General features: G+C 46.0%; 1 protein-coding gene across 6 annotated transcripts in view; it reads left to right on the top strand.

Moving 5' to 3' along the window:
- The window catches only part of hivep1 (HIVEP zinc finger 1), a 186291-nt gene that overhangs the window by 93219 nt on the left and 78202 nt on the right, over positions 1-14870 (top strand). For 5 of the 6 annotated variants that reach the window (XM_078414276.1, XM_078414285.1, XM_078414303.1 and 2 more), the window contains one exon: positions 12175-12258. The exons of the other annotated variant lie outside the window; for it this stretch is intronic. In XM_078414276.1, coding sequence (XP_078270402.1) covers positions 12175-12258 — 84 coding nt within the window. The remainder of the gene's footprint in view (positions 1-12174; positions 12259-14870) is intronic. 6 annotated transcript variants of the gene reach the window in all.

The raw sequence follows: 14870 nt of genomic DNA, 5'->3' as shown, positions 1-14870 counted from the left end.
GAAGCCATCAGTATATGATAGTGATACAGTGTGGAAACAGGCCCTTCGGCCCAACTTGCCCACACCAACCAACATGTCCCATCTGCACTAGTCCCACCACAGGGTGTTGGGCGCCCAAGGCTCATCGATGCGCGAGGGCAATGAAGGCTATCCCAACAGGTCCGAACCGACAGAAGGTCGACTGTGGCACAAATCACAGAAAATGTTAATGGTGGACACGGGAGGAATGTGTCACAATACACAGTGCATCGCACCCTGCTGCTTATGGGGCTGCACACGGAGGACCAACAGCATATTAGGCAGGTGGTCATAATATTTTGGCTCATCAGGTCATAATGTTTTGGCTGATCGGTGTATCTGCCTCCACCACCATCCCCCCTGGTAAGGCTTTCCAGGCCCCCACCACTCTCTGTGTAATATTTATAAAAACGTGTCTGCACGTCTTCATTAAACTTCCCCCTTTCACCTTATAGTTATGTCCTGTAGTGTTGGACATTTCCACCCTGGGAGAAAGGTTCTGACTGTTTACCCTATCTATGCCTCATTGTATATCCTTCTATCGTTTCACCTCAACCTCGAACGTTCCGGGGCCAAAGGAGTTCCACTGAAAGACTTAGACGAGGATGTGTGGATGGATGGAACGAGAGGAGCAAAAATATGCTGAAATAGAAGCTGAAAGATTTGTTATTCTGCAGTCAAGTCGTACAGTGTTGAAACAGGCCCTGCAGGGCAACCTGCCCATGCCGACCAACATGCCCCATCTGCACTGGTCTCACCTGCCTGCGTTTGCCCCATATCCCTCTAAACCTGGCCAATCCATGTAGTTGTCGAAAATTTTCATTCAATGTAATCCTATGAACTCAACCACAAAATTGAAAATTTAGATTTAGATTTAGATTTAGAGATACAGCGCGGAAACAGGCCCTTCGGCCCACCGGGTCCGTGCCGCCCAGCGATCCCCGCACACTAACACCATCCTACACCCTAGGGACAATTTTTACATTTTCCCAGCCAATTAACCTACATACCTGTACGTCTTTGGAGTGTGGGAGAAAACCCACGCAGGTCACGGGGAGAACGCACAAACTCCGTACAGACAGCACCCGTAGTCAGGATCGAACCTGAGTCTCCGGCGCTGCATTCGCTGTAAGGCACCAATCTATCGCTGCGCCACCGTGCCGCCCTTCGCTGTCATCTGAACCACAGTTGTTTCTAGAGGGGTAAACCCGTGCTCCTCTCATGGGTTCCTGTCCAGGAATGGAAGATATTTTTTCTGTTTGCAAATATTACCGAACACGGTATCAACAGCCATCGGAGGGATCTCAAGAGAATTGTGCAATAGGCAGAAGTGTGACATTTAATACATTTCATAAATGAAGTGTGCAGTAGTTCACTTTGATGGGAAAAATTGAAGGAAAAGCAGTATTAAAAAAAAATTAATGGACACACAAGAATGCAGATGGTGTATTGAGCAAAACACAAATTGCTGAAGGAACTCAGCAGATCAGGCAGCGTCTGGGGAGAGAATGGACAGGCGACATTTTGGGTTGGGACCCTTCTTCAGATTCTGTTTCAGTACTTGCAGCGGAGGCAGAACAGCAGGGCTGGAGATCAAAGATCTGCCCGGTCAGAAGTTGGATGTCGGGGCTTTGTGGCAACATCTACCGTAAGACTGATGAAGGACCTGGGGATCAGCGGACAAGCCCCACGCCAGGCCATCAAGGAAACATCAGAGCGGAGTAGGCAGTGGCTCTGGCTGAAGAGGACAGACCCCATCTGGTCTCCCGAATAAGCCGGCTCGGCAGATGCAGAGGGGGGTGGTGGCTCTGGGACGCCAGAACGCACCACTGAGCCTACCGGAGACGTCGTGGGCCCAGTCAGCGAAACGTCGATGAAAGTAGGTGCCCACTTGATAACCCCAATGACGTGTCTGCCCGGCCTTTCTCAACATCGGAGGAGCGTAGGTGAGTGCTTAAGCCTCCCATCACCTCCAGGAGCAAGTTCAGAGTTGGCACTTTGGATTTTAACATCACGTCCTGTGTATTTGAAAGCACTATTTTCAAATGGCTCAGCAATGCAGGGACCAAGAAGGATTTGAATATACAGCAAAAATAAAACTGTTGGAGGAGCTCAGCGGGTTGGGCAGCATCTGTGGGGGGGATAGGAATTGTCGAGGTTTCTGAGGCTTTCTCTTAATTATAGCGGAATAAATTGTTATTTAAAAATAGCTTGCCGGCATCCTTTGTCTATCAGACAGTTAAGAAAACGATCAAATATGTAGTCAGTCAAAGCGTTTCTACAACAATGGGCAGTTCTGAGTGGAGCGTGCAGATGCAGTCACAAGGAACTGCAGATGCTAGTTTACCAAAAAAGAGACAGAATCCTGGAGTAACTGAGTATGTCAGGAAGCATCTCTGGAGAACATGGACATGCAATGTGTAGGAAAGAACTGCAGATGCTGGTTTAAATTGACGGTAGACACAAAATGCTGGAGTAACAGCGGGAAAGGCAGCATCTCTGGAGAGAAGGAATGGGTGACGTTTCCGGTCGAGACCCTTCTTCAGACTGATGGATATGCAATGGTTCTGGTCAGGTCTGAAGAAGGGAACTGACCCGAAACATCACCCATCCTTGTTCTCCAGAGATGCTGCCTGACCCGCTGAGTTACTCCAGCACTCTGTGAAACATCACCTATCCATGTTCTCAGGAGATGCTGCCTGACCCGCTGAGTTACTCCAGCACTCAGTGAAACGTCACCTATCCATGTTCTCCACAGAGATGCTGCCTGACCCGCTGAGTTACTCCAGCACACTGTGAAACATCACCTATCCATGTTCTCCAGAGATGCTGCCTGACCCGCTGAGTTACTCCAGCACTCTGTCTTTTTTGGAGTGCGTAGATGTTAGATGGAGTGTAAAGGCTTCAAGAGGATGTAGCTACAGGTGTGGTCGATGATTGAGGGATTTTGTGTAGACTGAAGAATTTTTCAGCTGTGGTTATTAAGAGGAGATTTGATACAGCAGGTCAAATTCACGGGTGGCTTTAGAAAATTAATAAGAAACTTATCCCAATGTCTGACTGTAACTAGAGAACTTAATTTAAAGTGACTGGCAAAAGGATTAGAAATGACAAAAAGGTGTTTTTTAAAAGCTGATTTAAAAAAAAAAGGTAATGTATGAGTAATGGTAGTGGAAGCAGATTTGGTGGTATCATTCAAAAGAGAATTTCATTAAAAATGAAAATACACACGGGATGATGGAGAATGGAGAATAGAATGGCGAATAGAAGGGCTGAATGAACTCCTGTGTTGTACCACTATCATAAGCACCAGCTGGGCTAGGAATTTTCATTAGTTGTGTGCAACTATGACCAAGCCAAACAATAGACTTGCTAAACTAAGCCAAGCAAGCCGTGAACTCTCACCATCACACTTTTAAAAGTATCCCACATTCCGGACATACCTTTAGACAATAGACAATAGGTGCAGGAGTAGGCCATTCAGCCCTTCGAACCAGCACCACCATGGCTGATCATCTACAATCAGTACCCCGTTCCTGCCCTCTCCCCATATCCCTGGACTCCGCTATCATTAAGAGCTCTACCTTATGCCTGCAAATAATCTACTCCAATCAACCTAGCTTGAATAAAGTGCATGTGGAGAGGATGTTTCCACTAGTGGAGAGTCTAGGACCAGAGGCCATAGGCTCAGAATGTAAGAATGGGTCTTTAGAATGAAGATGAAGAGGAATTTCTTTAGTCAGAGGGAGATGAATCTGCGGAATTCTTTGCCACAGAAGGCTGTGGAGGCCGTCATTGGGTATTTTTAAAGCGGAGATTGACAGGTTCCTGATTAGTACTGGTGTCATGGGGTTGTGGGGATAAGGGAGGAGAATGGGGTTGAGAGGGAAAGATAAATCAGCCATGATTGAATGTCGGAGCAGACTCAATGGGCCAAATGGCCTTATTCTGCTAATATCACTTGTGAACTTATGAACTTCAGTGCTCCAGCAACTCAGTAGGTCAGGCAGCATCTGTGGAGAGAATCAACAGAAGGCATTTCAGGTTGGAACTCTTCCTCAGTCTGATGCTTAGAGTCATCGAGTTATGCAGCGTGAAAGCAGGCCCTTCAGCCCAACTTCATTCCATTGTTCTATCCGGGACATATGACAATAAAACACTTGCCCACACCAACCAACATATCCCATCCACACTGGTGCCACCTGCCTGCGCTTGGCCCATATCCCTCCAAACCTGTCCTATCCATGTACCTGTCTAAATGGTTCTGAAACGTTGTGATAGTCCCAGCCTCAACTACTTCCTCCGGCACCTTGTTCCATACTCCCACCACCCTTTGTGTGAAAAAATACACCTCAAGTTCCAATTCAATCTATCCCCCTTCACCTTAAACCTATGGCCTCTGGTTCTCTATTCCCCTATTCTGGGCAAGAGACTCTGTGCGTCTACCCAATCTTTCCCTCTCATGATTTTATGCACATTGTTGTGCCACCACCAGGGGGCGCCGCAAGATGGCTGCCTCGCCAACAGTCTGTCTGTCATTTCCAAACTTTTTTTGTTATTTTGGTACGTTTTAAAAGTTTGTGTAAATGTTCCCTGGTTTGTTTTATCTAGGGGGGTGGGGGGAGGGGGTCGGGGGAAACTTTTTTTCAATCTCTTACCTTGCCGGAGATGCGATTGTTTTCCGGATCGTATCTCCGGTCGCTCTGCGGCCTAACATCATGGAGCTGGAGGCCTTGCCTGGGACTGACTTTGAGCCTCACTGCGAGGCGTGGACTTAACATCTGAGCGTGCGATCCCTTGCCTGGATCGACGCTCCAACCGCGGCCTGCAGACTTAACATCAAGGAGCTCGCAGTCTTGGGCTGAGACCGACCGGGTCTGGAGCTCCAAAAGCCACGCGAGGTTTGACTAGCACCGACCCTGGGTAGGTCGCCAGCCGCGGGGGAGCTGAGATATTTCCCCCCCCCTCCGATGCAGGAGCTTGATCGCCCCGACGAGGAAGGCCCGCCGCTGGCTACGGGAGTCAAGATCGTCCCATCAACAGAAGGTCAGAGGCCCCTGACCGTGGGAGGACAAAGAAGGGAGTGATTGAACTGTTTTCGCCTTTTCCATCACAGTGAGGAATGTGGAGGTGGATGTTCAGCTAGGAGGCTGCAAGGTGACTTGGATAGGTTAGGTGAGTGGGCAAATGCATGGCAGATGCAGTATAATGTGGATAAATGTGAGGTTATCCACTTTGGTGGCAAGAACCAGAAAGCAGACTATTATCTGAATGGTGGCCGATTAGGAAAAGGGGAGATGCAACGAGACCTGGGTGTCGTGGTACACCAGTCATTGAAAGTAGGCATGCAGGTGCAGCAGGCAGTGAAGAAAGCGAATGGTATGTTGGCATTCAAAGCGAGAGGATTTGAGTATAGGAGCCGGGAGGTTCTGCTGCAGTTGTACAGGGCATTGGTGAGACCACACCTGGAGTATTGCGTACAGTTTTGGTCTCCTAATCTGAGGAAAGACATTCTTGCCATAGAGGGAGTACAGAGAAGGTTCACCAGATTGATTCCTGGATGGCAGGACTTTCATATGTAGAAAGACTGGATAGACTCGGCTTGTACTCGCTGGAATTTAGAAGATTGAGGGGGGATCTTGTAGAAACTTCCAAAATTCTTAAGGGGTTGGACAGGCTAGATGCAGGAAGATTTTATTGTTATGACTGTATGGCAAATGAAATTCCTCGTATGTTGCAAAACATACTTGGCTAATAAAGTATGATTGTGATTGTAATTGGACACCTCTCCTGCATTCTCTCTGCCAAGCCAGTCGAGGGCGACGGAGGAGTCCTTGCAGCAGTCTGGGGCTTACCTGGATCAAGAGCTGCTCCAGTACATCGAGTGCATGGACCGGACTTTGGACTTTTTGTAAATGGTACCAAAATATGGCAACTCAGGCATGTGTGATATCGGCCTTCATCGGCCTGCTCGGCTCGGCTCGGCTCGGCCCTCGGACTTTCCATCGCCCGGTGGGGGCTTCAAAAGTTGGGAGCCTCGATCGCCTCGTGGCGCCACGGGAGAAGAATGAGGAGGAGATAATGACTTTTCTTTGCCTTCCATCACAGTGAGGGTGGGCCTGGAGCAATCACTGTGATGGCTGTTTGTGTTAAAATTGTATCTGTGTGTCCTGTGCTTTTTGTTGTCTACTGCCGGACCCTGACGTGAGAGGACGCTGGCGCTGTTTGTTCGCCGCTTCTCCGTCAGGATAGTTTGTCTGTTTGTTTTTATGTTATGACTGTTTTTGTAAAGCGCTTTGAGCTCCTGGTAAAGCGCTATATAAAATAAATGCTTATTATTATTATTATTATATGCAAAAACAATTCCACTATGGAGTGCACACGTGACAATACAGAACCATTGAACCACAGGGATGGTGCTTGACCACTTGAGTTTTTCCAGCATTTTGTGTTTTGCTGAACACTGAGATTTCTCTGATTGTAATTCCCAGTAAATGCAACTCTTAAAAGTCTTTTACAATTTGGCTATGAGCGCCTGTACACCAACCTATCCAGCAGATTTCTCAGGGTAATTTCTTGAAGTTATTTTTAGTTAATTAAAAAGTAACTTCAACAAATTACACTGGGAGCTGAACTAGGTATTCTGCACAAAACGAAAGGTATTTTATCATGAAGAAAAGCATTGTTATCTGCACTAATTAAAATACACCCTCTTTTCACTCCTGCGGATACAAAATAATATTTTAATGCCACTTTTTAAATGAGTTATGTTAGGTTGCGTTGTACCTTGAAGGCTTTAGTTTAGTGATAGGAAATGAGCTTGCATGTAGTCCGGAGCAATTAAAAAATTTCAAAAAAGTAACACATCTTACATTGGGATTGGTGATTCTGCCGGAAGCAAAAGCAGGAGCTTGTGGCCAAGAGGCCATGTTCTACAAGACAATTTGGTAAAGGTTAACCGGCTAAGGTTAATGTTAAGTTAAAAAAAAAAAGGTTTTCTAAATGAACCTGCTGCAATGAAACATTTGCCTTCCTCTCTTTTAATATATATATGGGCATCACGGTGGCGCAGCGGTAGAGTTGCTGCCTTACAGCGAATGCAGCACCGGAGACTCAGGTTCGATCCTGACTACGGGCGTCGCCTGTACGGAGTTTGTACGTTCTCCACGTGACCTGCGTGGGTTTTCTCCGAGACCTTCGGTTTCCTCCCACACTCCAAAGACTTCCCCCTTATCCTTAAACTGTGACCCCTTGTTCTGGACTTCCCCAACATCGGGAACAATCTTCCTGCATCTAGCCTGTCCAACCCTTTGAATTTTGTAAATTTCTATAAGATCCCCCCTCAATCTTCTAAATTCCAGCGATTACAAGCCGAGTCTATCCAGTCTTTCTTAGAAACATAGAAACATAGAAACATAGAAAATAGGTGCAGGAGTAGGCCATTCGGCCCTTCGAGCCTGCACTGCCATTCAATATGATCATGGCTGATCATCCAGCTCAGTAACCTGTACCTGCCTTCTCTCCATACCCCCTGATCCCTTTAGCCATAAGGGCCACATCTAACTCCCTCTTAAATATAGCCAATGAACTGGCCTCAACTACCTTCTGCGGCAGAGAATTCCACAGACTCACCACTCTCTCATATCATATCATATCATATATATACAGCCGGAAACAGGCCTTTTCGGCCCTCCAAGTCCGTGCCGCCCAGCGATCCCCGCACATTAACACTATCCTACACCCACTAGGGACAATTTTTACATTTACCCAGCCAATTAACCTACATACCTGTACGTCTTTGGAGTGTGGGAGGAAACCGAAGATCTCGGAGAAAACCCACGCAGGTCACGGGGAGAACGTACAAACTCCTTACAGTGCAGCACCCGTAGTCAGGATCGAACCTGAGTCTCCGGCGCTGCATTCGCTGTAAAGCAGCAACTCTACCGCTGCGTCTGTGTGAAGAAATGTTTTCTCATCTCGGTCCTAAAAGACTTCCCCCTTATCCTTAAGCTGTGACCCCTGGTTCTGGACTTCCCCAACATCGGGAACAATCTTCCCGCATCTAGCCTCTCCAACCCCTTAAGAATTTTATATGTTTCAATAAGATCCCCCCTCAGTCTTCTAAATTCCAGCGAGTATAAGCCCAGTCTATCCAGTCTTTCTTCATATGAAAGTCCTGCCATCCCAGGGATCAATCTGGTGAACCTTCTCTGTACTCCCTCTAAGGCAAGAATGTCTTTCCTCAGATTAGGAGACCAAAACTGTACACAATACTCCAGGTGCGGTCTCACCAAGGCCCTGTACAACTGCAGCAGAACCTCCCTGCTCCTATACTCAAATCCTCTTGCTATGAATGCTAACATACTATTCGCTTTCTTCACTGCCTGCTGCACCTGCACGCTTGCTTTCAATGACTGGTGCACCATGACACCCAGGTAATACTCTGCTTTCCTGTTCTTGCCGCCAAAGTGGATAACCTCACATTTATCCACATTATATTGCATCTGCCATGCATTTGCCCACTCTCCTAATCTATCCAAGTCACTCTGCAGCCTCCTAGCATCCTCCTCGCAGCTAACACTGCCACCCAGCTTCGTGTCATCCGCAAACTTAGAGATGTTGCATTCAATTCCCTCGTCCAAATCATTAATATATATTGTAAATAACTGGGGTCCCAGCACTGAGCCTTGCGGTATCCCATTAGTCACTGCCTGCCATTCCGAAAAGGACCCGTTTATTCCTACTCTTTGCTTCCTGCCCGCCAACCAATTCTCTATCCACCTCCATTCTTCATATGAAAGTCCTGCCATCCCAGGAATCAATCTGGTGAACCTTCTCTGTACTCCCTTTCTTCACTGCCTGCTGCACTTGCATGCCTACTTTCAATGACTGGTGTACCACGACAACCAGGTCTCGTTGCATCTCCCCTTCTCCTAATCGGCCACCATTCAGGTAATAGTCTGCTTTCCTGTTCTTGCCACCAAAGTGGATAACCTCACATTTATCCACATTATACTGCATCTGCCATGCCTTTGCCCACTCACCTAACCTATCCAAGTCACCTTGCAGCCTCCTAGAACCAGAGGACATTGGTTTAAGCTGAGAAGGAAAAGACTTAATAGGGACCTTTTTTGCACAGATGGTGATATATGGGATGTGCTGCCCAAGGAGGTAGTTGAGGCAGGTACTATAACAACATTTAAAAGACATTTGGATAGGTACATGGATAGGAAAGGTTTAGCGAGATATATATAAGAGTCAAACGTGGGCATGTGAGACTAGTATCGATGGGCATCTTGGTTGGCATGGGCAAGAGGACTGAGGAGCCTGTTTCCGTGCTGTACGACTTGGGCAATTAAGAGGCATTTAAAGAAAAGTATCAGAAATGTAGTTTTTAATCTAACGCTGCTCCACCACTGCGCGCTGTTCTCTGTTCTATTTTTAAAACTAAAATGCAAACGAACATGATTGTTTACTAGCCAAGTGAACAGTTTCAGAAAGTCCTGCCCACGCAGTGAATGGAATCAGGATGTTTTCTCATTGTTAAACGAACGTACCTGCTTTTTATTACAGTGACTGCTTCTGCAGTGAGCGACCCGAGTTAGAAAAGCACGGATCTGCCTTTTATTTTAAAATGGATGTGCATTCTCTTGAACTCGGCAGCTAATGAGGAATAGATTTAATTGATGTTGCAACTCTCTGGACAAGGCTGTCAACCTGAAGGACGGGGAGAGTTTTAAACTACCTCGAGTTTGGTATAATCAGCCCATTTTCTGCATGAAAAATTAATTGGCCACCCAAAGAGGAATTTAGTTAATTAAACGGACACTGCATCCTAAGGGAACTTTTTATGGGTTTTGTTGATTGTTTGAGTCCCCTAAATAACAGGATACACTGAAAGCCTGTGATACTTGTACTTTGTATCCGGAACACATAGAGCGCATATAATTGTTTTCCTAAGAACAAATCTTGCTAATGGCATTTTTCCTGTCTGGCTACAAAATATTACTCTTCCAAACTCAAGTCTGAGCAATCAGCTATTATATCGAAATGGTTTCCTTTATTTCTTACCACCAGCTACACCACGAGTTACTTATCAATGTTTAGTGGTAATAAGAAATCTTGGATGAGAGACTGGACTTAGTTAAAGATTGGACACAGTCGTGCTTGTTTTTTTTGGCATTAAGATTATATATAAAGTTCCCAAATTGCACCTCAGGAAAGCGAATACATTTATGATATTAGTTATTTCAGACAATAAAACATAGGAGCAGAATTAGGCCATTTGGCCCACGGTGTCTGCTCCACCATTCGATCATGGTTGATCTATTTTTCCCTCTCAACTCCATTCTCCTGTCTTCTCCCCGTAACGTTTGATGCCCTTACGAATCAAGAACTTATCAATGTCCACTTTAAAAATACCCAGTGACGGCCTCCACAATCAATTCCACAGATTTACCTTCCTCTGGCTAAAGAAATTCCTCCTCATCTCTATTCCAAAGGTACGTCCTTTTATTCTGAGGTTGTGCTCTCAGGTCCTAGACTCTCCCCACTACTGGAAACATCCTTTCCACGTCTATTCTATCTAGGGCTTCCATTACTTGATAGGTTTAAATGAGATCCCCTCTCATCTTTCTAAACTGCTCCAAGACGAAGTCTGAAGAAGGGTCTCGACCCGAAACGTCACCCATTCCTTCTCTCCTGAGATGCTGCCTGACCCGCTGAGTTACTCCAGCATTTTGTGAATAAATACCTTCGATTTGTACCAGCATCTGCAGTTATTTTCTTATACATTCTGTTTTGCTGGGTCAAAATCTTGAATTTAAATTCTTTACAATGTAGAGAGTAGCTCGTATTTATCATCAACTTTGAGGTAAACTAAAAATGGACAATAAACGTTGAACATGTGGTTGACACGTATATTCTGTGAGTACATTTAATACTCTGTATCTCACTTCATGGATGCAACACGGCCTCCTAATAAATGCAGCATTTTCTGATTTTACTTTGGATTTTTAGCATCTGCAGTTTACGCCTTTTGCTACCAGATACAATAGACAATAGGTGCAGGAGGAGGCCATTCGGCCCTTCGAGCCATCACCGCCATTCAATGTGATCATGGCTGATCATTCCCAATCAGTACCCCGTTCCTGCAGAGAATTCCACAGATTTACAACTCTCTGACTCCAAATTTGTGGAAGGATATTCTTGCTATTGAGGGCGTGCAGCGTAGGTTTACTAGGTTAATTCCCGGAATGGCGGGACTGTCGTATGTTGAAAGACTGGAGCAACTAGGTTTGTATACACTGGAATTTAGAAGGATGAGAGGGGATCTTATCGAAACGTATAAGATTATTAAGGGGTTGGACACGTTAGAGGCAGGAAACATGTTCCCAATGTTGGGGGAGGCCAGAACAAGGGGCCACAGTTTAAGAATAAGGGGTAGGCCATTTAGAACGGAGATGAGGAAAAACTTTTTCAGTCAGAGAGTTGTAAATCTGTGGAATTCTCTGCCTCAGAAGGCAGTGGAGGCCAATTCTCTGAATGCATTCAAGAGAGAGCTAGATAGAGCTCTTAAGGATAGCGGAGTCAGGGGGTATGGGGAGAAGGCAGGAACGGGGTACTGATTGAGAATGATCAGCCATGATCACATTGAATGGCGGTGCTGGCTCGAAGGGCCGAATGGTCTCCTCCAGTGCCATAGTGAGGCTCGCCGGAAATTGGAGGAGCAGCACCTCATATTTCGCCTGGGCAGTTTTCGGCCCGGTGGTATGAACGTCGACTTCTCCAACTTCAGATAGCTCCTCTGTCCCTCCCTTCCCCTCCTCCTTCCCAGATCTCCCTCTATCTTCCTGTCTCCACCTATATCCTTCCTTTGTCCCACCCCCGACATCAGTCTGAAGAAGGGTCTCGACCCGAAACGTCACCCATTCCTTCTCTCCCGAGATGCTGCCTGACCTGCTGAGTTACTCCAGCATTTTGAGAATAAATCCTCCTGCACCTATTGTCTATTGATGCCTATGCCAGGTGAAATCTGGATGTTTGTGGAAAAGAAAGCTTTCTGTTGGACTTTAGCTCTCTCTCACGTTTGTATTTTTAAAGGCTTTTGTATTTTATTGGAAATATTTACCAGCATTCATTTGGTTTTATTTTCAGACAAAATTCAAGAAGCACAGCAAGAATTGCAGGTTCCAGAGACTGGACAGAAACGTTCCCAAGTTGCTGACGGCACAAAAAAAGGTTGGTTTAACTTCATTATGGACAGGTTAAAGAAAGAGTGGTGGGAACTCTTGCAAAAGTTCTCTCGCATTTAATTATTGTAAGCTTAATTGCTACCTGTTGATTTTTTTTTTTTGGTTGGTTTAATGAGAATAAAAGCATTGCTGACCATTAAGCAGAATTAGGATAAAAAAAGCACACATTTTTTAATGTACAAATCTTCAGATCTTCGCAATAAACTACATCTACAACTACACCTGTTGAGTTCATCAGCATCTGTAGCTTCAATAACCTTTTCAGAACCTTCATAAATCTGACATGATTTATTCATGATGATATAACATTATCAGTAAGTAATAATTCTCATCACCAGATGAGCATGTTACAGGTGGATATGAAGTACATTGAAATTTTCAACATCCTCTCTCGCTGCTCCCCTTGTGTGACTTTTTTGCGTATCTTTCATTCGTTGTTCTTTATCCCTCCACATCACCGTCTATCTCTCTCGTTTCCCTTATCCCTTACCAGTCTGAAGAAGGGTCTCGACCTGAAACGTCACCCATTCCTTCTCTCCTAGATCTTCGGTTTCCGCCCACTCTCCAAAGACGTACAGGTCTGTAGGTTAATTGGCTTGGTATAAATGTAGAAAAATTGTCCCTGGTGGGTGTAGGATAGTGTTAATCTGTGGGGATCGCTGGTCGGCGCGGACCCGGTGGGCCGAAAGGGCCTGTTTCCGCACTGTATCTCTAAACTAAACTAAACTAAGCAATACCTGTTTTATGTCGAACATAATTGTAATTTGTCCCAAATGTATGTAGGATAGCATTAGTGTGCAGGGGTCGCTGGTCGGTGCAGATTCTCTGGGCTGAAGGGCCTGTTTCCGCGCCTTATCTCTAAACTAAACTACAACTTGGAAATTCCAAGATGGCTTCAGACCTGTTGACTCTGCGCGCTGAGGAGTATCTATGATAGAAACAAAGAACTGCAGATTCAGGCTCAGACCAAAGGTAGACACAATGTGCTGGAGTAACTCAGCAGGTCAGGCAGCATCTCTGGAGGAAAAGGATAGGTGATGTTTTGGATCGGGACCCTTTTTTGGACTGAAAGTAGGGGAGGGTGGTGGGGGGTGGGAGGGAGGGGTGAAGAGGTGGAGGCGAGAAAAGAACAGGACCAATCATGACCGGCAACAAATGACCGTAGGCAAGGAGGTGCCATTGTTGGCTCGGGAAGGTGGGAGCTCAAGAGGGATACGGTGTGGTGAACTGTGGAAATGAATGGCACGGTGGCGCAGCGGTAGAGTTGCTGCCTTATAGCTCTTGCAGCGCCGGAGACCCGGGTTCGATTCCGACTACAGGTGCCGTCTGTATGGAGTTTGTACGTTCTCCCCGTGACCGCGTGGGTTTTCTCCGAGATCTTTGGTTTCCTCCCACACTCCAAAGACGTGCAGATTTGTAGGTTAATTGCCTTGGTATACGTGTAAATTGTCTCTAGTGTGTGTCCACATCGACCAGCGATCACCCTGTACACTACCACTATCCTACAGACTCGGGACAATTTACAATTTTTACCAAATTTAACCTACAAACTTGTATGTCTTTGGAGTGTGGGAGGAAACCGGAGCATCCCCGGGGTCACGCGGAGAAGGTACAAACTCCGTACAGACAGCACCCGTAGTCGGGTCATACCCGGGTCTCTGGCGCTGTGAGGCAGCAACTCTACTGCCCAGGCTATTTGATGGACAGCGTGCAGAACATGTATTTCACTGTGTCTCTGTACACGAGACAATAAAAGAAATAACGAACCATCGAATGCAAAGGTTTTCCTCGCGATTATTAATATCTTTGCAGGACAGGAAATGCACACAGCACACGCTTATGCTAGCACATCAACGTGCCCTGCCTTGTCGCGGTCAGTTGAGGGTTTCTGGAACAGAATAAACACGTGATCATATCTGCATGTTAATTGTCCCACTGACCTTCCCAGAACCATGGAAGGGTGCATTCCGACAGTGCTACCTTATGTAATACGGTTCATGTCACAGTAGCAACATGAATTACAGTTGCTACTTCATGTAACACTAGCAATAATAATATTGCAGTAGCCTTTATGTTGCACGGAATTACTGAATGAGTTTAGTTTAGTTTATTACTATGTGCACCGAGGTACAGTGAAAAGCTTTTGTGTGCTAACCAGTCAGCGGAAAGACTGAACATGATTACAATCGAGCCGTCCACAGTGCACAAAATGCTGGAGTAACTCAGCAGGTCAGGCAGCATCTCAGGAGAGAAGGAAAGGGGGATGTTTCGGGTCTCGATGTCTCGACCCGAAACATCACCCTTTTCTTCTCTCCTGAGATGCTGCCTGACCTGCTGAGTTACTCCAGCATTTTGTGAATAAATACCTTCGATTTGTACCAGCATTTGCAGTTATTTTCTTACACAGTGCACAGATACATGCTAAAGGGAATAACGTTTAGTGCAAGATAAAGTTCGATTGTAGACAGTCTCAGGGTCTCCACTGAGGTAGATGGCAGCTCAGAACCGCTCTCTAGTTGGTGATAGGATGATAACAGCTGGGAAGAAACTGTCCCTGAATCTGCTGGTGTGCGTTTTCACACTTCTGTACCTCTTGCC

The sequence above is a fragment of the Rhinoraja longicauda genome, chromosome 2 (assembly GCF_053455715.1).
Source record: "Rhinoraja longicauda isolate Sanriku21f chromosome 2, sRhiLon1.1, whole genome shotgun sequence".
Taxonomy (NCBI): Eukaryota; Metazoa; Chordata; class Chondrichthyes; order Rajiformes; family Arhynchobatidae; genus Rhinoraja; species Rhinoraja longicauda.
This window is presented reverse-complemented; position numbering and strand designations above follow the sequence as displayed.